This window comes from Euprymna scolopes, chromosome 3, assembly GCF_053919585.1.
Source record: "Euprymna scolopes isolate OS-2025 chromosome 3, ASM5391958v1, whole genome shotgun sequence".
NCBI lineage: Eukaryota > Metazoa > Mollusca > Cephalopoda > Sepiida > Sepiolidae > Euprymna > Euprymna scolopes.
In genome coordinates, this window is record NC_136484.1 from 122,053,002 (window position 1) to 122,077,581 (window position 24,580).

A 24,580-nucleotide genomic window follows, 5' to 3' on the forward strand; every position below is an offset into this window, starting at 1 on the left:
CAAGACATATGATGACTTCAACGTAAGGAGCTATATTTGAGATCATGTCTTATAAGTGTCTATAGAGAGTTGAGCAGCGAGGTGTCTGTTCTCAGCACATGTAAACTTCTGCCGTCAGGGAAACATAAACAGGGTACAGTCAGGGAAATATGAAAAAGGGAGATAATTGCAAGGTCATACAGTCTGAGGGAGGAAGTTATTTGAGTAAAAAGCTATCCAGCATCGGAAGTGTGAAAATCGGAGGCGGGGGGCACAAGTACTGTGAGTTCATCAGAGCATGTTCTTTAAAAGTACTTGTACAACAGGCAAAGGGATGAAAATCTGAGGCAGAGGTTGAAGCTTAGTGGATAGTGTGGGAGCTATTAGATTTAAAACTTTTTGGATGCTGTCCAAGAATGAGACTAGCAGTAAATGTACAACCCCAGATGTGGCAAAAATACTCGAACCATATGTCTTGTAAATATATAAGATACTCTCTGATGCGACTAATTTTCTAACATGGTAGAGAGAGAGAGAGGCAACCTTTATCCTCAGTATATTTGATCAAATTCATGTTGCATGTGAATATTAAGCCGAGGAGTTTGAAGGTTGAGCGTTCAGGAAGGCTATTATTCATCATGCCATTCGGTGGTTAAGAAGTTTTTCTATTAGTTAAAAGAAAATTACCTTAGTCTTTGTAGCATTAAATGCTACTGTCTATTTACGATCCCATTTCGCTACAAACTTAAAATCGTTTTCTAAGGTTTTTGCCATTACCTTGGATATGTGTACATTGTTTTCCCCCCTTTATATCTATTACAGAGTATATAGTGTCATCTGCAAATATATCCATCTCTGGCACAATTTCATCAGGGCGGTCGTTTATAGATAAACGTCCAAGGATCGACTCACATTTTAAAATGGTATTTTTTTTTTACTTGTGAGTCACCACTTATCAAGGCCAAAAGTCCACGCGAAGATAAGAGTTTATGAATGTAAGTTGGTAGTGTAGTGATCACTAGGGTTGTGACAAGAGAATATTCTTATCATTGTTTTGACATTCGGATATATGTCCGATACAGACAATCGAGAATCGCATCACTCTATCTAAAAACATAGTATATTAACTAACATATACTTGAGTCAAAATAATGAAAAGAATATTCTCTTGTCATACCCCTAGTGATCACTAATGGTGTAAATTGGGTACAATTTGATTATTAATGAGAAACGCTTAACAAGAACTTGTTTACATTCAATTTGAAGACTACCATATTGTATTCAACCGGGAAACCGACGAAAATAATGCATTAGAATCTATGTATAAACGGTTTATTGCTTCAATACTTAATAGATTGTGTTTCTTTTTCGTTCCAGGCGCCACCGAATATGACCAACGTCTTGGTAAATGGTGTGGAATCGAGCAACCAAAATACGTGTCTAGTGGCCGTGATATGCTCGTGATATTCCATACAAATTCAACGACAGAACACACAGGATTTTTAGCAGCATACCATACACATACAGAAGGTGAGTGTTTGCTTTGATTTAAATTAATGCTAAAACCTAATTAGTCATGGCCTTGTACTAATCGTGAGTTTAAAAAATTGAGAACTACTAGTATTTCTATTTCTACGCGGTCAACGACATAAGATTAATAAGTAAGTAAAATATAAAAATAAGCAATTAGTGTCATTAAATGGGACATTTTTGCAGGCCGATTTGGCATGATGATTAAGTTCTATCTTTGGTTAAGTCATAGCAATAGGTACCTCCAACGCGTGCCACAGTTTTACCCCTCCTATAAGACTATGTAATTTAATATTATATGCCTGAACCCGCTGGACTACTTCATTTGGTCATACGTGGAGAACTCCCCAACATGACAGCACCAAAACCAGTCTGATCGCTGCCATCCGAGTATTCACTGAGATCCCGCCAGCGCTTGTGGATAAGGCATGCTTTCAATTCCGGAACCGTATTGCGGCAGTGATTGAAGACGGCTACATTGAATAGATGTCAACTCTACTACATAATTAAGTTATTTGAATTTTTCGATAAAATTTTAAAATAAAGCTGCAGGGGGTTTTAAGGCGACATTTTTATCGTTCCACACTACTCTACCTATTTCTTTGTTTTTGAAAACTGTTTTTGCTATGCACGAATAAACAAATAAATTTCCAAAACCCCATCACTTAATATTATGAATGCACAGTTTCTTTATGAGGTATTTAATAGATATCCTTTTTCTATTTACTTACCTCCCCACAGGGGCAAAATTAGACACAAGGTCAGTTTTTATTGTGATGAAAATCTTGCACCCCCACAATGGGCACTTTCACTTGAAACTAAACAAACAAAAAAAAATAACTCTGTCAAGAATGAATTCACTGTCTGAGGACAGAAAATACGACTAAGTGTATACTGATTTTGCCGTAAAACCATTTCACCCAAAAGTAACAGCAGGTTTTCAGTTTAGATATATCTTGGAATTTTCGGTCCTGCTTTCCTTGTCGAAGTATCCATTTGTCGACGATTGCCATGGAAACTACAACTATAGTAGAACTCCGGGATACAGCATTAATCCGTTTCAGGATTGGTGAAATCACCATATGGCGGGGATTGGTAAAATTTTATACTGTACATATTAAAAATTTGTAAAAAATAAATAAAGCACAGTAAATAATATACATGTATATAATCAAATAACATTATAAATTACACTGTAAGGCGGGATAAATATTGTTTTAGTCAAGAATGAATCCACTGTCTGAGGACAGAAAAATACGACTAAGTGTAGCATTAGAAAAGATACTACACCTTGTTCCTGGGGATGGCGAGGGGTGCTTTGTTTTTTGTTTTTTTTTATCTTTCGTTTGTTTTCCACTCGTTGATTCGTTTTCTTTCTTCTTTCCAGGGTCAAACAGTGCATACCCAAATCACGTGTGGCTTTGCGTCACTTTGCTCATCGTCATCGTCCTCGTCGGCTGTTTCTTCTTGGTGCGTCACTTTTTTACGAAACATGGTCATCCCCAGTGGTCGGGCAATCGAGATCGTGCCACAGAGTCCATGGGCAGCGGAATGGATATCTATGACCACGCCTCCACTAGCGTTTCCATGAGGTCTCTCCTAGAAACCTCTTGAGTAACTAGCCAGCATGCTGGGCGTAGGTTACGACCACCACCACCCCTAAAATTAAAAACTATACACACCACTAAGGAGTAAACAGTTCGGGTAAACAGACGAGGGGAAAAAGAAGAAAAAAAAACTCGTGTTCATTTTACCAGGGTTTTATACTTTTAACTAATCTGGGAGGATTCTTGGGGATGAAGAGTTATCGGTACTTGCATTGTTTTTTTTTGTTTTTAATTCGAATTGTTGGCCTTACCAACGTTACTATATATATACACATTTCGGCTAAGTTTTGGCTGACAAATCCTCTGTCCTTTTTTCAACTTATTGTCAATCTACATTATATATAGGAAAACTACCCCGTGGATGAAGAATACTCTGGAAAGAGACCAGAAGATACACCAGCAAAAATGGAGTTGCAAAATAAATAGCGAGGGCGAGGACAATAATTCGAAAAACACAAACAAACAAAAAAAGCAATGCAAATAAACTGGGATTTTTTTTTTAATAAGTACCGTTTTTCGGGGGGGGGGGTAAGAGTTTTACTTTTACTGTGTTTTTTTTAATACATGGGACTATGAAACATTTTCAGAGACGATGTGAAAACTAACAGATTGAAAAGTTTTTTTTAAAACCATTTTTTAAACAAGTATATCATCCCTTCTCAGATCTAACATTTTTTTTAAAGCGGAAAAATAAAACTCATGTTCTTGTGGCTGCTATAAAACAGTACGGAGACATAATGCAATACTTTTAACGAAAACAAAATGGGTTTTGTGGCTTTTTTTCTTTTCTTTTAAATACTTAATCACAGTATGCTTTCTGATAACAATAATCCCGGACAAAGCTCCTGCTGCTTATCTATGAACAACCAAAATAAATACGTATCTAAAACTAAAACAATGTTTGCAATAAAAAGAGGGGAATTCTATATTCCTTCTGAGTAATCTAATATTTTCCTGGAAGGTTGTGATTAGCTCTAGTCCTGCGTAATTACATTGTAAAATAAATGGAACGAAACTTGGAGGCATTTACAAATACAATACATTTTTCTTTTGTTATGGAAGCCCACAAAACCTATATATTTCCCCGGCTTTCATAAACACACTTTATTACTACTAGTGCCAATGGTATATATTTTATTTCATAGTCTTTTTCACTCATTCTTTTTCGTACTACTGCTGGCTTCTTCTCTGCATTCATTTATTTTGTTTTGTCTTATTCATGTACGCGATAAACATAAATAAAACGACTTATGTATCATGAGGATGTTGGTAATCGGAGGAGGACCAGTTTTTTTTTCTTTTGACTTGCTAAACCTAGTGACGTTCCTGGCTCTAGTTCTATACCTTCTACCAGAAGGAAGTGATTTCCTTGTGTGTCAGTTACTATTTACTTGAAGGCATTACGTTATTTTGTAAAGGTCTTGGAGAAAATTCAGATGACGCTTATACTTCTAGAGAACCTTCTTGCTTGTTACTTATTCGAGTGTTCAGACACACAGCTTTATAGCATTAATATTATTTGATTCCTGGCAGAGTTCGGTCATAGTTCAGCAATATTTCGCAAACTTTTACATCAGACCCAACTCTGTTCTACCTTCTACACGTACAGACTCAGCGTCATTTAGTAATTGTCTGTATTTTTGAGATGAGGTGTTTCCATTGATTGAGATTGTCGGACTGACTTCCTCATCTTAGTTGTTATAGTCACAACGTTTCGGCCGTTTTGCCCTCCGGCCTTCATCAGGTGTTTTGTATCGAACTGGGGAACCGTTTGTTAGGAGTCTCGAACCCCCGTAATAATAATAAAGGGTTGGGTTCGAGACTCCTAACAAACGGTTCCCCAGTTCGATACAAAACCCCTGATGAAGGCCGGAGGGCAAAACGGCCGAAACGTTGTCAGCGTCATTTGTTTAAAAATCTATAAGTTTATATATTATCCCTGTATGCCACGTTGTCACTGCTAGTTAAGTTTTAATAGATTAATAGTGTTCAGGAGAGACGGATAAAATATATAACATCTATAGAAAATGTTTTTTTTAAATTTAAATAAATAAATGATTGCAATGAAAGCTGGTAGTATACTTACAAATAGTCTTCTCTTTGCACTTTGCCTCTCAGAATGAAATAAAATAAAACGAGAAGTAAAAATATTGCGTTTAACCAATCGGAAATTATATGCGATTGGAAATTTAAGATATACGAAACCACGATAGTGGATATTAACAGGACAGGAGTTAGTAGATATGAATATCAAACATTTTAGTGATATATATTAATCCAGCATATTTTTTTTTTGCCTTCCATTCCCGATGTAGTGAAGTGTTATGATCATGTCGAAGAAGTAATATATAATCTATTAGGTTTCTTACATACACTTGTATGAAGAAACCTATTAAGTCTTTATTATCCATCTGGCACGGATATATATGTCAAAGATTCAAAGACAAATAGTCGAAGTAGGAATTTATAAATATTGATATGTAAAGCCTATGCCAGATATAAAAATAAAGCTTCATACTAAAAAAAGTCATTATTTCAGTAATCAAACTGTAATTCTTTAAAATGACAAAAAAAAATGGAAATTCAGCTTGTATATCATTTGAAATGGTTGGTGTCTGTACCGTTACTAGGAGACGGTAATCAAACACTGCCATCAATTGGTCGACTTTGCAATTTCTAACACCGTTTTTGAAGAATAAATCAGATAAAAACAGTCGTAATTTCAATCCTAACTGTGGATGATCAAATTACACACACACACACACATATATATATATATATATTAGCTGTTGTGGTTGGAATAGGAAAAATATCAGTGGTGACTATTTTCCATTGAAGTGGAAAATGATAAGAAAAAGATTACATATGCATGCAGACATGCACATCCGTCTCCCTCCCTCTCTTTCTGATCCTCTCTCTCAGTGACCCTCTCTATCTATGTCCCTCTCTCTCTCTCTCTCTCTATATATATATATATATATATATATATATATATATATATATATATATGCCTTGTGTGATAATCAGAAAGCATTCTTTTCTATGATTCAGAGATTTTTATGACAACCAATTATCAAAAAATCAAAATGAATATAGGGAATTCAATTAAACCTTTAAAGAGTTATTTGTAAAATCGCAATAAGGCTATGAATAAATTTATAGCTCAGAATTATGTGATATGTCAATTTCAGAGCAAAGGAATGAACATTAATCAAAATAAAATATAGCTGATGTATGATTTTCTACATATATATATAGACACGCACTAATATATATATATATATATATATATATATATATATATATATATATATGATTAATTGATCATCAATATAGTCTATATTAATAGTATTAAATGTTATGTTCTCTATAAAACATAACATTTTCTTTTCTCAATATCTATACTCTACTGCCTATTAATCTTCCTATATCCCATACTCTGTTCAATAACCGAATTTGCCAACCGAGCATGTCTACTTTCTTTTTGTATCTCTATTTCGTTTCTATGATTTTTAAGCTATAATTTAGTTTTATATTTAATCATTTATAATTAAGCCATGATATTTCTGTTTATTTTTTTTAATCTAAATTGCTATAATTAATTTATATTTACAACCTAAAATCAATAATGTTTAATTTTCTGACTGAAACTCAGTGTAAATTTATTAAAACTCTCCTTTCAAAACCTCATTTGTTTCAAATGATATTTCTAAGTAGATAAATAATTACTCTCTAAGTAGGCAAATACTTTAAATAATTACATTTTCTAAGTAGACATATTTTCATTTAAATAACTTATTCAGTTGCTATTTAGTAAGTACACAACTATATTCAAATAAATATGACGAATAACTAGCATATTTTTTTCATTGTTTTTACTCTTTAGCATATATTAATATATATCTTAATATCTTTGTTTTTATACAGATGGATGTGGTTCTCGGTTTATTAAGTGTGTGTAGCTGTGTCAGATATATACCCGAGAGTTAAAAGAATGAAAAGAATATTCTGTTGTCCCAGTCTTTCTAATAGCATATAGTTAATGAACTTGTGAATCTGTTTTTGTTTAATTAAGCATTGTATTCTCGTGTTTTTTTTATATTAAAACTATGATTTTAAATAATTCATCGCGAAAGAACTATAAGAAGGACTGAGTGGAAATTCCACGGCAAAGACGAAAAGCAATTATTTGCAAGTTAAGGATTTCGGATTACAGTTTTATTTTGATTAAAAGTAAAAATGCATTTCTATCTTAAATCTGTTTCCACTATTCCTATACCAGTTTTGCATAATAAATTTAAACCGTTTGTAATTAAGTTTACTCGGAAAGCTCCCGTTATTGTCTTGCTTAAAAATACAAAGGAAGCTATATTAATAGTATTACTGCATTAAGTTTGCATGGATTACTTCCCTTCGATCCAGCACATGCGCATTGACAGCTTTACTCTCATACTTAATGAAAAGGCAGAATAAATAAGCCAACATCTGGTTTTAAACGCAACTTGCCAACTAGTGATAATTGAAAATCTATTAAATTAGATATAAACTAAATGAAAAATCAATACAACAAATCAACTTTTAAAATATTTCTAAATAGAACAATTCAAACGATGCTACTGCAACAAACAATAACATCAAGCTAATTATTAAAATAGATTTTATTTAATGTAATATCCAAATGAGGATATTCATTGAATGTAAATTTCTTTGGGGTAAATAGTTTATATAATAGTCATGCTTAAATATAAATCAGTTTTGAGCATTAAAATTACTTTTTGAAACAGTGAACTTTTTGTATATATTAATTAAATTTTGACCAAACAAGCAGACAGGAACACTACTTTAATAGATATCATGTCGAATTAACACCTTGTGATAGCATCTCACATAAACACTCTTTATATATATATTCTTTACTCACTTATATTTCCTTTTTATATATTCCAATCTTTATTTAAGACGCTCAATATAATTTCAGATCATATAATGAATGATTGACAAAACTCTATATTCCTATTACTATTTCTTCTGATGAGTTAAGGGCAAAATAGATTAATTGATTGATATAATAATTAAGTGATTGATTTTGTGCTATCAAGAATTGTAAGTGTCAAATGAATTAAAGGAATAAATTGTAAGATGGTCAACATCATGAAATTTGGAATATAAACTTTTGTCAATCATTCATTGCATATATATATATAATGCTAGACTACCGGTTACTCGTCGAGTCATAACAACTATCATTTTTTTCGAATGACTTCATTTGAAAAACATTCAACTGTGATATATATGTTAATACATTATTTCTGCATAACTAAAAACAACAAATCTCTTTCCTTCTACGTTATTTTTATGAGTGATGTAGGACGAAACCTATTAAATGACTATCGTACATGTTTATGTAAATTAGTTCACAAATAGTCACATTCTCTCTATGCTCATATAAATCAAGAAATATGAAACAAAATGGTTGAATTAACAGTGGAAGAAGATTGCGAGAGAAATACAAAGATAGCAAAGTGAGTGACGCTAACCTGTTCAGTTAATTATAAATTACGACTGGTTAGGATATATTTTTTTCAAAAGATAACTTAACCGAAAACTAAATAATGTTTTTTTGCATGTATCTTTTGCTATTAAAGTATGTAAGAAAAACGCGTTGACTCAACTTTAGCATTATTATGTTGATGGTGAGGGTCAGCATATCTTTCGGCAGAATCTCAAAATAATTCCAGTAGATTATTTCTTCTTCGACATGATTATCTCCCTTCTACTGCCGCACAACCTTCCAGCATAATATGTCCGTTAAGTTCATTTCTCCGCAATAAAAACAAAATGGCTCCGTTTTGCAATAATAATAAAAAAGAAGAGTAATACTTCAAATCGAATTTTGGGGCTAAGCAATTTACAGATTTACTCGTTTATCGCAAAATCACAAATCAACCGATAAAAAATGTGGAAGAAAATACCTATTTTCTGTTTTTGTTTTTTGTTTTTTTAAAGAAAAAAAATATAAGGTTGCATTTTCTAAAATTACCTGATAGAAAACAAACACTACTCCCCCAGTCTGTAATTGAAATGACTTTCTTCGTTTTCCTTCAGAACTGTTAATGAAGGATTATTATTTTATTTATTTTTTTTTTTTACTTTATCAAAGAGAGAATTTTTATTACTCTATCATATCTAGGTTTCATTGCAAGAGACTATTTGATTCTAAATGATTTGATATTCGTTTTGGAGTTTGAGATTTTCTTATTCGCATATCACATTTGATTTTTTTTCTTATCCGCATATACGCGACATCAGTTTAAAAAATTCCTTAATTCCGTTTGTAAGCAGATCTTTCTACAAAAAAAACGTTTGAAAATGTGATCAACTACCGACCTTCAGGTTAAAATACAAGTCACATCTTCAGACACACCACGTATCATATTACGTTTGAAGTAGATATCACGTGGGACTTTTGTGTGTCACTTTACTGTTTTTTGATACAACAGAATCGTATGGGAAATTAATTTTAATTGGTTTAAGATTGCAAATGAACCATGATTGCCTTTTTAAACTTTTATTTTATCCTGCAATTACTTTACAAAATAAAGGCTTTTAAATTACACTAGAACGTCAAATGGTCACGATAATAAATAACTGAACCATTTTACTCTATTAATAAGTTAAAATGAGTTGTATATATTAACACCGTGATCTTTAAAGATGTTTGACGTCTTAAAAATGACAAACTGAAAGTATTTTTAGCTTGAATTAAAAGTTAAAGTCGACGACTCACGCGCATTCTTAAAATACTGTCGTATAAAATAACTGATCATGAGGTGTTGAAGACTTCTCCTTTATGACGAATTGCCGTTGTAGAGATACACAATCAAAACGCATCTCGATGTTAGGAAGATCTTTGTAAATAAAAAAAAAAAAAAGCGCGTCTTGTGTTCGGAAAAATGAAAACAAAGTTAACTAAAAAAATTAACTTAACAATTAAAGTTTACTCTGTTTTCAGTACATATTTGTTTTTCATATTTATTTGTTTACCTATACTCGGTACGAACACTAGGTAATTTTGTTTTTATCCGTTAAAGATTAGCCACATTTAATGATAAAACTACAGAGCCGAAGAAAGGTTGAGTTATTTTTTTTTATTTTTGGAATCCTTTGAGATGAGGCTTCATAATTTGTGCGTTCATTCTTTTTGCGGACTGTTATCCTCATCTTCATAATTGTTGTTTCAACATGTTTCGGCTAACTTATCCCTTGGCTTTCTTCAGGTGATTAACCGTGACGGAATAGGAATACTGCACTACAGAATTAGTTGGTGAAAACGTGGCGAGTCAACAACTATGGGAGGCAGTAATTTACTGGGATAACTTACAAGACTCAGCACTCCTACCCCGTCGGATTACTCGCCTGAAGAAGCAACAATTACTATGAAGATGAGAATAGCAGTCCGTAAAAAGTACGAATGCACAAACATCGAGTTATTACATAATAGGCCAGCAACTAACAATGGAAGTGAAGGAAAATCCAGAGCAAATCACTTTTCTGTTTTCAATGCCACCACAGAAATTTGATGAAGCATCTGTATTAAATCTTACACACCCGTAGATCCTATTTTCAACCGTAACCTTAGATCGAAGAAGATACACATTTAGAGTTCGGTGTTTCTCCAGTAGTTCTACGAATAAAGAATACATATTATTTCTGCAGATATCTAAAAGCTAAAAAGGCATTTTCAGGACGTTGTTAAACCACGCATTTTCTTTTCAGAGCTAGTTATGTTTATATGTAACGTTGCACACGTAGACCCACCACGTTGTAGACTCAGCCGTAAGGGAGATAAAGAATAGGAAATGGAAAGAACGTGAACTCACCTTTTCAGATTTTAAGTAAAGACTTTTATTCCTTATTTTATCGCAACGCGTGACTTTTCATTACGGCTGTAACGTCACCCACATCTCTAACGTGATAATTTTTAACGTATCGTCGGTCTGTGCACACGTTTTTTATAGTCTTTTTTTCTTACTGTGACGTCATTTCGCACACGGCTCAGATTTACATACAGCCACCATAGTGCGCCTGTGCTCTGTTACGTCTATTTACTTACCTAATCGTAAGTAATAATTCTTATCTGCAAAATAAAAACACAGTTTATTTTCAGTTTACAGTTTTAATACTTTACACGAAATAAGCGATTTTGATACGAAATTCCAAATTTGACAGCTGCGAAATTTAAAGATATCTTTTTAAAAAATGCTAAAATTGATACTCATTTTAACAAAATAATTTCTGTTATCTTTAATGAATGCAGAATTTTCTTTAAAATTGGAAGCTGAGTATTTATTACTTCTTTCCATTACAATTAAGCGAAGAGTCGCATTGAAATTACCATTAGTGTGTGTTCGTCCGTCGAAACAACGAGGACCATCCTGTACGTGTGTAAGAGGGAGGGGTCATCATCGGTGAGTACAGATATGGCTGATAAGCCCAATCTTTGCTTGAAAAGTTCTATTGAAGTGGGAACAGGGAATCTTAGCAGATGTCGAAGGCTTCAAAACATTGTAGAAACCATTAGTAGATAGTTAAATATGTACCATTTTATTCCTACGATGGTTTAAAATGCGTTGTTTAGCGTCGTCCATACAGTAAAATATTATCACTCGCCTGAAGGAAGCCCCCCCCCCTCTTACACATTATTTCCATGGGGTCGTAATAAGTTTTCTAAAATAGTAAAAACATTTTAGTCTTGAATTTTTTTTTGTGGTTATCCATTAAGGATGATCACCATTTTTAACATAAAATATGTTTGCCTATGCTAATTTAAAAATACAAAAATACAAACAAAATTATATTTAAAAATTGTTTTAGATTTAAGATGCCTCAACTTAAGTATATTAATCGAATAATATACGAACATATTTTGGGTCAAAATCCTAATACCATTTGAAGATATGTATTATTATTCATCGGACTACTGTTCTCACCTTGAGCATGATTTTCACAACGTTTCGGTCGATATAATCTCCGACCTTCTTCAAGTGTATCTTGTCGAACTCAGGAATGTTTCTGTCGAACTCGAGAATTTGGACGAGAATTTTGAGCGGAACCCTTTATTTACTTGACGGGGGTAGCGTGCTCTTGTTCCGTCAGCCATGACTGGATAGAGGTCCTAAGTAATTCGCAAATGTATATTTCGGTCGCCCACACTGAGGATTGAACCTTCAACCTTCAGGAGAATATCACTTTTACAATTGATTTTTCCAAGTACTCTCACCACTGCGCCACGGGTCCTTGCGGAAACTTAATACTATTTGAAGAGTTGAATGAAAAACTCGATAAATGCCGGCTTTTTTAATTGTTAAATTACCATTACAAACTGAGTTCCATTTCATAACCTTAACATTATAAATCATTTTGTTAAGGTAATGTGATATTTGCCGAATATTTTTGTTAATTAAAGCAGGTTTTCACGGTTGATTTTAGATTTGAAATGTTAATATTTGTAAGACCATTTATCGATTTTAAGAAATTGGATTTATCGCGTTTTGCATCCGAACTCAACATTTACTTCTGCTTAACATTGTCTGACGTCAATAAATGTGAAATGGCTCATTTAAATTCAAGTATAACATATAACCAGATAAAACTATAATATTTACACATATATAAAGTAGTATATATTTGTGTGTATGTGTACATATCGATTTCTATTTACTGTGAATATGCTAACCTGTGTCGGTAATTAGATTAATTCATGTTTGTCGTCCACGACATACAGCCTATATTTCTTGCCTATCACGATTATAAAAATGCATTTCAATAAAGTTGGCTACTTATGGGTGTTTTGTTCCCACGACCTCCAAAAGGTTCATCGAATCATCACATGCGATTTGCTAACGTATTTAATCGTCATGAAATCGTATGAATCCAAAGATTCACATGTTGGCATTGGTTTTCCCGATATTTTAAAATCAGAACTATTTCTATAAAGGTATCAGGGATTACGGAAAAGACCACGTGAAGTTTATTAACATCGTAAGTGAAAGTGTTTATTGTGGAACGGACTTGTTTCGAACTAGGGGTACCCAGGTCGTCGGTACGTGTCGTTAACTACTAGACCATCGTCACACCCCCAATGTATCTAATGAAATGATGATGGAGGTTATACTTTATTTGGTATTTTTTAAACTGTTTTTTTCTATCAAGAAAAAAAAACAGTTAAAATTCCAATTGAGAACTCGTAAACCAAAAATTAAAAACAAATCCTTTATAGCAAACGCAGTAGAACCAAATTTTATACCGACCTGTATACTTTAAACATATAGACACTTTAATAGTTTATTTTCATTTCAGAAGTTTTATTTCGATATTTTCCTGGCCTATGGACATACAGAAACAAAAATGGCGGATGGGTAATATCTCTACATCGATGTAATTTTTTGTTGTTGATAGTACTCTACAAATAAACACAAGTTAAACAACAGGTAATCGCCTCCGTTTAGCGAAGTTGAGCGATCAGCTCGGTAGCCATTTTGTTTCTCGCGTGTCGATAAGATGGCTTTCATCGAAATAAATTTATTTCTAATATCTTAGTTTTCACACGTTAAACGTCGGTAAAGGATTTAATTTTTGTGTGTTTGTTATAAGTTATTTTTTACGAGTTCTCTACTATTAATTTGATTCATTCTGGACATCACCCAAAAATAATTTTAGCAAGAATCTTTTCTGGAATTCAAAAAGAAGGAAGACCTCAAATATTTTGTCTTTCTAACCGCTTTTTTTTTTCTAAATGTTTTTTTTTTTCTTTAGAAAAAATATTTAAAAACATCCCTCTTTTAAATTAACAAATCCAAGCCGACAAAAAGAAAGTGAAATTTTATCCAATGCAAAGAAGAAAATAATCTTAATCTGATAGTAAAAAACCGAATTCATTATCTCATTAACTTCAAAAAGAACAAAATTTTGTAACAAAACCCTGAAAACTCTGCTGTAAACATTTAATATTAAATATAAGCGAAACCTTAACCGAAGTCCTTTTTTAAACATTGAAATCATTTTTTTTTATTTGGTTTCCTCTTGAAAGCAAGTCCGTACAAAACCTGGTGTTTTACAAATTTAAAACTGCTAAAGTCAATCGGGGTTATTTATTACAGTACAAAAAAAAATGTCCCAATATCTGTGTTGCTTGTATTGCGCAAAACGCCCATCCCCAGAACGAATCGCGCTTACGTTTTGACATTCTCAAAATAATGAAAAAAAAAAAAAATATTCAGTTTTTTAAATACTTTTGTAATGTCAAAATTTTAGACACTATCCTTACTATAAAGGACTACTGTGGTAATGTATTTTATAATGTCTTATAATAACTCGGGTGTACAGCATCTTCATAACCCCACTCTATAAGAAAGCACACCAATCTCACTCAGAACGCAATAAAGGTACGAGGAACATAGTATTAATAATCGGTGACACTTCGGCGTTTTCTTAGACGCAGATGAATACGAATCTGCAAGATCCCGTAATAAAATACCTGTTCCCCGAATTACTTTTGGTTCACTTTTGTGTGATGTTTTCTGATTTGAGGAAACATATCCCGCAAACATACTGGCAATCCAGAACTTCTTATACTGGCTTAGCAGTGGTCGGAAACATAAAAAAAAAGTTTTATCATCTGTATGGTATTGCACGCGCAAATCAAGATTGACTAGTTAAAAGCAAACAATACAGGTTAACATAGGATATTGAAAGTAGTCCCGGTTGACGGTATATAATCTGCAATAAAACGCTAATCGAAATCATGTCACATGTCTTTCCTCCCTTATCTGGCCTTGTTGCATTACACCAAACTCATCTAATGAACATAGTATGCTTGCTTTCAGAAAGAGACTAAAAACAGGGGAAAACAATACGCAACCAATCAGTTTGTGAAATGGTTGCATACAAAATGGCCGATTTTAAAAACAAACAAAACAATTCTGAATTTCACGAACACACACACATATATATATATATATATATATATATATATATATATATATATATAAGAATCGTTATTTTTATGTATGTTTATATAAGCAGTTAAGCAGTGTGTGTGTGTATATATATATATATATATATATATATATATATATAAGAATTAAATGGAAGAATCGTTAAAAAAATAACGATTCTTCTGCTTAATTGATTTTTTATTTGTTCAAATTTTCGTCAAGTGTTAAAATCAAGGCATTAACACTGACATGTTTAAAATATAAAATAATACAAAATAAAAGATGTTTAAGCGCAATTCTGTTATTTTTGACAATTAAATGGAAACATGCTATATAATGAATATAATTGGTATTTGCGTTAAATTTACAGAAAGGTTTCACGATATATTGTGATTCCTGATTATTGCCCAGAAAGGAAAACATAATTATTGTATCAAGATGAAAATAACTTTTATATTTCATAAGGACTTGGATATGAAGAGGTTTTTTTTTTTTTTTTTTTTTTTTTTGCGTTCTTCGCATATATGAATTTATGGTGATTTTATAGCTAAATAAAATACGATTGCAGTAGATTATTTACGTATTGTATACGCTAATTTTTGTAATATAATTAAATCGTAAAGAAAAATACACAGATTATTTTTTAATGTTTGTTCTTAAATATAATGAACACGCGTTTACAGGATTGCAGAGTAATGTAAACGAAAGAATTTATAAAAATGTTTATTTTTCGACACACGGAACTGTTAATATCACGCTATGCATCAGTTTTCATTAACTTTTATATAAAAGGAAAATATCTATCAAACTAAACGTAAAAAACACATCGAACGCATAAACAAGGCTCGTATATTCGTTATTAGCATTGCCTCGAATAATATGGACACTTTGCAATATTCATTGTTTTAGATCGTTACCAGGAACAAAATTAGTTATTAGAAAGGAGAGAGGCAAAATTACGAGCGATTTTTTTTTCATCGACCTTTGGTGCAAAAATAAAATACAATTTGTTGGTCATCGTGTTGTATTAGGGATAGGTGAAATACTTCTTGATTGGGAGAAAGATAAAGATGAATAGATAGAATGGACTCCTAAAAGAAAGATATCGCACATTTTAATGTTCTATTTTGTTGCCCATGCACCTCTAGGACAGCGTCGGGTAGCCATGCTAGTTTAAAAATGATAAATGTCAAAATAATCAGTTTATCGGATTTGAGAACGCCAGAAACGTCAACATACACAGATAATCGTTATCATAACTAAAGAATGAAAAGTAATCACTGTAAACGAACAATACATCGAATAAAATGTAAACATATATATATATATAACTGTACTTATATTTAAACATGAATTAGAAAACTGAAAGAACTAGTTAGCCGGTTTCAAAACTCCTTCAACGCAATTAATCGTAATCATAATCTCGATCCTATGTAAGTTATAATAATGAAAAATAGCGATTACAAATAGAAACCACATTAAATCCGATAATTTTTTTCTTTGCTTACAAATAGGTCGCAAATACTTCTTTTAAATGGTTTCTGAGCTCTTCAAATGAAAGTGAGACTTATGAAAAATAAAACTAGCACATTTTTATGTATGTAATATATGAATGCTTATAAGAAACAATAGTCCGGCCAAAAAGTAACGTAAATAATTTCTAGATTGTTTAAAAATACATGAGACTTGAATGTCCACCAAATGATTCTACATTTGCTTTATAAAATATTATACAATCATAACATCAATATATAAAGTAAAACTCGTAATTTATCAATTAGAACTCTTGACGCACTTGCTGCCTCAAAAGGTATATGACGTACAATAGTGTACAACATTAGATTGGCAATCTTGGCGTGTTTTTGAAACAGGTTTCCGCATTGCACGTAGTCTTTTGCAGAATTTGTGGACTCTGCTGTACATTTCAAGCTGCAATGGGGAGTCAGTAGAGAGTGAACGACGATACGGCAGTGATGCACCGCATGGTCCTCCTCTTAACAGTTGCAGATACTTGGATCAGTTTTGTAGCCATATCTAGCCATAGAAACTTTTGACCTTCCCATTCTCAATCTGTTTAGTCTTTTCGACTAGACACAAGGGGACTTCTGAGCCAAGAAGGAAGACCTCAGCGAGAGGGAGGGGACATTCTCTCATACTACGGTGCGGACCTATAGGTTATCACTTTGAAGCAACCCGAAAAACAAGTAGGTAACTGATACTTCTGAGCAATCTCCTTCTCAAGCCACATCATTTTTGTAAACTGAAGTCATCGCAGAACACTAACGCATTATATGAAATATAACTGGTGCAGTGGTTCTGGAACCCATTCACCACTTAATAATAGTTATAGGGGTAGAAATAGTTGTAAAAAGAAAGAGTAATTTCACGAGGGCTAACATATAATTATGTTGTCTATTACTTTACATATTATTAGGGATCTTTAAACTTTAAATGCTTTATATATAACTAAATTTCGACTAAGTGGGGTGGTATCCACATAAGACGCCTTTTGTAGGGTTAGAGATTTATACCGTTTTACCAAAGGCAAACATTAGTGTTCATCTAATAGTATTAATAAGCTGATAATATCTACCCAATAAAACTTATTCCATACAGTATTTATACATAAAACTATTTTCATAGTTCCTTCATGAATTAAAATTCATCTAAAATTATATCGATAATCGGAAATTCTCAATACTATCTTGTACAGAAGTACATTGTGATAATTATGTTCTTTTTAGAATTCTGATAGTGTTAGACTTGATTTTAACCATATTAAATATCAAAATGTCACTATTCCATATTTATATTTAAAACGTGATACTGTGTAAGCTGGTTTGATTTTTAATAAAATAAAATGAATACCGTTTTATTTAAATTATTAACGGCATGCATATGCAATATTTTACTCTCCTTAAAAACGTCAATACTGTGCTTACACACAGTTTATTATTCCAAGTGTCCCATTTTCATTTTTTTTCACTTTGTATTTATCCAATTTACGTTATAAAATCAACTCTACCATTTAAGCAAACAAATATTGTGGCCACGGTTAATAAAAAAAAAGGTTTCGTCATTTCAAGGCCATCTGACCATGGGTGAGCCTTTTTTTTTTTTTTTAGTTTGTTTGAAGAAAAAACGAATGACCATGTTATTTAAAATCGCCAACGAACGTCGACCGCCGCCGTCGTCGTGGTGATAGTGAAAAAGAAATTTAAATAAATAAATAAAAATGATAATCCGTAGATCTTGAGAGGGATGTTTAAAAAAATAAAAAATATGCATTTTTCAAAGTCAAAACGGAAGCCATTAAAGAAAACTTTCTCGGTAAATGAGCGGGAATGAAATTTTTTTTCCTTATCTAAGGAATAAAGTAATTAGCTCTTCTGATTTAAAACAAAACAAAAATGCCAATTACTACGCCATTTTGAATTGGGAATTCTGTAACATACTGCTTTTATTTTCCTTTTTTTTTTTTTCTTTCAGATATTTTTTTTTTTTATTGATTAATTTTTGTGGTGGAGGTATACGACACTTTCCCGTCTATAATAATCTGTATTTTTGTAGGTATTCGGATTTCTATCGATTAAACACAACATACATGTAAATTGTGTTTGTGTGCGCTATGTAAGTTTGTAATGTATGATTGTTTTCCCGCAGAAGAAATTTGATACATTTGCTTAAACGACACCCAAAACACTTCCGAGACTGACGATAAGTCACACATTTTGGCGAACGGTCTGAATGTGCAAAGTTATTTTCTGTAGTACTTGTGAAATTTATGGACCGTATTGAAATAATAACGTTATTATTAAGTTATTCCTTACAATGGAAGAGAGGGGGGGATTAGAAAGTCCTTAAGATGGGAAAGGAGCTTTATTACGAATTTGGTAGGATTCATCGCGTGTATTTTATTCGATTTTCGGAATTGATTGCGTCATGTTTTGGGTGTCTATTAAGGGCAATTTATAAAGATCGCGGCTATGGAAGAACGCGAGAAATATCTGTTTAAGCAATAAAAAATAGTTTTATATCGTTGTTTTCGTGATCTATTACTAACAAGGAATTATTTCCATTAAAAATCGAGTTAGCCACATCAGGAGAAGCACGCTTGAAAAGTGTCAATATTATGTGAAATTAGTCGAAGCAAAAACAAAATGGCCACAGTATTTGAACTGATGTTGTGTTTATTTAACAAGGGAACTCAAATTTTAATTCTAAATGATTTCTCGTTTAATATTATTTATTATTAATAATATAAATAGTATTTAATGAAAACAACACTATAAAACACTGATGACTAAGATCTTTTTCTCACATTCTTCCGTGACCACGATTTTTATAAATTAGCCTATTAAGCAACATCGCCGGAAATTTTTCCGAGAATTTTTTGACGCCGATTAGAAAACGTCTTTTACTTGTATTTGTGGGTTATTTGTAGCTACTCATAATTAAATAATTGGGCGAAACCGAATCTAGTATCGCGACGCTCAACTTTTAGGTCAACTGAGACTAAGGATTAATGTTCAGTATAATAAAGGGCTTGTCTTCGTCCCGTGACCGTCAATTAAATTACGTAGAATCGTCAAGAGGTAAAACAAATAGCGGCAGCTAATTCACAAGTAGTTAAATTCTATTTGAACCATTTCGAAGTACTAAACGGTATGAAAGCCAAATTTTTAGATTATAAACAATAAAGTTTTAACAATCCTATTTTATTTTGAGAACGGTATTCAGTTTTACACAAGTTTTACGTAAAATGATGTCCCTACTAAAGGCGTTCGTAAAACGAACCTTCTTGTTAACGTATGGTTGTAAAATTAAAAGTAAAGGGTATCGTTTTTTGAACCTCCCTCTAAAAGTTGAATTATTTAAAGAAATAGATATTCAAGAAGCCATAGCAATCAGATTCTTATTAATGGCGATTTTATTGTTTGGGAACGTGCAGTATACATCCGCCTTTTTTTCTTACTCTAATGCCATTTTTCATCGGACCAAAAAAAGGAGGGGGGGATGAAATACAAAATACTTTTTCTTCATGAACTGAAAATTTTCTAAAAAAAAAAAAAAAAAAAAAAACCAAAAAAAAAACAAAGAATAATAAAGACAGAAATATGCAGCCACCGAAAAAGAACCCAAAGAATAAACATTTGTTGTTAAAGAAACCATAAATCTGAGCGGAAGGAATTTTGATTGAACGCCTACGACCAAATCGTTGACAAACGTGTATTTGCATAATGCTGTTTTCTTTCTCCCCACCCCCATCGTGACACGAGGGAGCATTTCTCACACATGATTATTATTATCTATATAATGAAATCAATATCAATAAATTGGTTTCTTAGATTATATACTTTTACTAAAATGACTGCTCTTTTCATTTTTCTATCGATTGCATTGTTATAAATGTTTTCTTTCCAGGAAAGTTTAAAAAATCTGACAAGGAATAAGTCACGTGATTGGTATGCTGAAAATGAAAACAAAAAAAAAAAATGGAAAAATAGAAAACATGTTTTATTAAATATTCGGTAAGTTTATTCAATTACGCCTGTCTCCAATCCGGTATATTTTAGGCGGAAAAATGTCCACAAAAAATCTATTATGGAACCCCCCTCCAGACCTAAAGCGGCACTCACCCTAGACAATTAAACCGGCTTTCTCCTAAAGTGGAAGTTTCCCATTCGCCTGTATATCTCCGTGTCAAGGGAATAGACAACGATAGTTTGCAGGGAAGTATCGACGTGATCCTATAAACAGTGCCTGATATTCCAAAATGGTTACCCGTCTGGTACTGACTAGAATCGGCGTTATTTAACTACATCTGATCCTAATTCTAAGTCTGCAGTTTTTGCCCCCCCCCCCCGACAAAAAGAGGGTGGACTTGTAAATTCACCCTTGTCCGTTTGTCTGCCCGCACTTTTCTCAATAACTATGCCTTGGATTTTTTTTTAAAGAATTTTCACAAACATTAAACATCATATAAGTAAAAAAACTAACAGAACGGATTTCCCGGGAAAACTCTGGTTGTCCATCCCAAGGATACCTTTCGGGTTAAAAATGGATAAACTTGACACTTTTGTGTTTATTAAAAAAAAAAAAAAAAAATTGATGACTTGGATTTTTATAAAACTTTCTGAAAAGTTGTAACTGATTTCTATATAATTTTGTCCGTCTATATTTTGCGATAACTCTTAGGTATGCCCCAGGGGCTCTTTTAGGGCTAATAAAAACGGTCCATTTTTGGGACTATTTTACCGCATTTGTCCAAAATTTTCTGTGTATGTATATTTAGAACCTTTGCATGGTGTTGAACTCAAATTTAAATATGGCCTTGGGGACTTTTGGGGCTAAATGATGGGGGAGGGGCAAATGATGGATTTAGTCATTTCTCTTTTTGCATGGGGCAGAACTCAAATTTACATATGTTAAGACCTAAAACTGCGCCGTTTGTTCATTTTCACCAGAATTTGAGTCCTTTGGGGGCTAAATGGGGGATGCTGAACGGAGTCATTTTTTTTGTGCTTCGTTCACTGTGCGCTCACATCATGTATACTTCACTTATTTAGGAGTGCCTGGTCACTTAGAGTTGGGGATAGTGGTAAGGTTAAGTTTTTCCACCCCAAATTCACTGGATTGGAGACAGAGGTGATTCTATAAAATTCAGTTATTTCAATCACTTCATAAGATAGTATTATTCATTGCCCTCTTTTTTTTCTTTTTTTTTTTTTTTTTTTTTTTTTGATCGTTTCTGTTTAATGCCCGTTACTAATAGAATTTTTTACTAGCTCGCCAGAGGATATAATGACGAGGAGGATGGTTTATGTCAACCGAACAAATACCATTGCCTCTCTTCCCAAAAAGGAGATAAATCCTTGGTGAATAATATGATTAATGAACAGATATTAATGAGAAAATATCACGTGGTAAACATTAAGCGGAAATCATCTGAAACGTTTAAAATTTTCAATAATAAACTTTTAAAGTTTATGATTATCTTTGAAACATTTAATGTTTTCCTATTTTTCCATATCAATTTTACAGCATACTGTAAAGATGGAAAAATCGGACTTTTTAATTACGGATGACCTTAATTACACAAATATTCGATCGGTGTAGCCTTGGGCCGTCGTCAGGAATGTTGGTTGTTATCTTGGAAAAGAATGGAGAAACGTTACTGGCTCCGTAGATGGTTTCGTATTCTTGAAGTTGTTTTTTTTTTTTTTTTTTTTTGTTTTTTCGCCGAGGTGTCGCATGTGTGAAAAAAATTGTCTGAGAAAGGGGAAGCAACTCTAGTAAAGTTATTTCAGGAGAGTATCTCCCTTTCATCGTTGAAATTTTGAGGAGGGCTTGTACAAATCCTTGTTTTTCCTACAATTACTGGTTCCCATGCTGCTAATTTTTATGATTGGTCTGCTGTACGGAGCCAGTAACTGTTTCCTATCTTTTCTAAGATAACGACCAAAATGTCTGACGAAGCTTGAAAGCTACACCGACCGAAACGTTGCACAAATAACCCTCAAGATGAGAACAATAGTCCGATCAAAACAAATAAGATAAACAATCAATTTGAGGCGGAGGTGATTAAAAAATTTTTAAAAAAATCAGAACAGTAATAAATATTAGTCCCCCCCCCATCAATCCCAGTATCTAAAGAGAAAATTGTATAAAAATGTTATGTGCTTACTTGTTAAGTTTAAGAAAAAAATCCACGCCAAAATTTACACAAATCCATCCAGTAAAAATCCTTGTGCAACTTTAGAAAATCCTGCTTAATATATGGACGGGTATTGGTTGACTTTCTTTGTTTTGTTTCATTTACCAATGATCCAGGGACATACGACCGAAAATGTCCGCCGACAGCTTGCACCGAAAAATTTTATTTTATTTTTTAAAACAAAAGTACTGGATGAATTTGTAATTTTTAGTCTTTATTTACTTTTTTTAAATGAGTCACCACTTATCCTCAAGTGGCCTTAAGGCCTTGATAAGGTGTACGGTGGTTACCAGGATAATAGCCCATTAAGAGTTAGTGGTGGAAACTGGTTAGAAATGGATTAGTTAGTGGGCGGCTCAACAAGAACTTGTTTTCATTGGACCATATAGCAGTCAGCTGGAAAGAAGCTTTGTTCATGGAATTTGCGTCTCTATTTAAGCATTGGGAGAAACTGTTGATGGTCGTTGTACGTACATGAGTGTTTATATAAATACATAATAACGTTTTTATGCTATACCCATTGTTTTAATTTAATGGACGCTATAAAATATAGGGGTTAATCTGAAGAATCACTAAATGTTCTACAACTCTCCTAAACACTAAAACTGTCTAATGATACTAAGCTAATTATAATTAGAGAACAAACGGTGAATATCGAATATATTTAAAAATACACGACACTAATAACAGTGTCAGTGAATACGAGAGAAAAATCGAAAGAAACAAGAGAAAAACTCAGAAAAGGACGAATGTCATTGAGAGTATAGATTGTTTTTACCAAGGTGTCATCACTTATCAAGGCCCAACAGCCACTAGAGGATAAGGCTTAAATGTTACCTCTACGGTTAGAAATTGAAAATTTTCATTTAAAAGGGCGGTTAAACAAGAATTTCTTTACATTGGTCTTGGAAACGACCAAGTTATAATCAGCTGAGAGGCAGCTATACGGCACTGTGTTCCGCAAACGGCCAGTTCTAGGAAACAGACATCGATCGTAGAAGTCTCCTTTAGTTTTATGTCACAATAGAGAGAAAGGAGAAACTACTGACAGTAGCAGAGTAATGTTTGTAAATTTGACAGGTGTGCCATAGATGTGGCAACAGTACTCCATCTTAAGACATATCTGGCTATGTAGAGGATTGCGTCAGGCGCCAAACATCTTCTGAAACGATAGAAATATCCAATCATTTTTCTAGTGACCTTGGCAATTTATCTACAGTTGTCATTATTGGTTTAGTAGCATGAGACTGGTCTCTCCAAAAATGACCTAAAATTCTATACAATTTTAGGTCATTTTGTACCTAAAAAAAAACTTGATTAGAAGTAGTTGTGTATAGAGAATGTTTATATATTGTATTCTCAAACGTATATAAAAACAGTGAATAATCGTCGTCTTAAATTTTAATCTACTTCACTTCTGAATGGACAGGGTGGAATGATAAAGTTGTCGTCATATAGAAAACAACACTCCAGTTTTATTTTAAAACTTTTATTGACAAAAAAAATCAACCAATTCAGGTAAATTGATTATGTAGTAGAGCTGACATTATTCAATGTAGCCGCATTCAGTTTCAATCACCCTCGATACGGGACGGAACTGGGAGCATGCCTTTTCCACAAACGCCGGTGAGAGCTCTGAGGATGACTGGGATCAGACTGGCTTTGGTGTTGTGGGAGGTCATGCTGGTGATGTTATCGACGTATGACGAAACGAAGTAGTCCAGCGGGTTCAGGTCGGGGGAGAAGAGGAG

At 32.9% G+C, this 24,580-nt stretch overlaps 1 protein-coding gene across 2 annotated transcripts in view; it reads left to right on the forward strand.

The window, feature by feature from the left end:
• Positions 1–4,042, forward strand: part of LOC145258239 (cubilin-like) — a 1,360,229-nt gene extending 1,356,187 nt beyond the window's left edge. For both annotated transcript variants that reach the window (XM_080116206.1, XM_080116216.1), the window contains exons 26-27: positions 1,357–1,509; positions 2,897–4,042. In XM_080116206.1, coding sequence (XP_079972332.1) covers positions 1,357–1,509; positions 2,897–3,123 — 380 coding nt within the window. In that variant the 3' untranslated portion in view covers positions 3,124–4,042. The remainder of the gene's footprint in view (positions 1–1,356; positions 1,510–2,896) is intronic.
• The last annotated feature ends 20,538 nt before the right edge of the window (positions 4,043–24,580 follow it).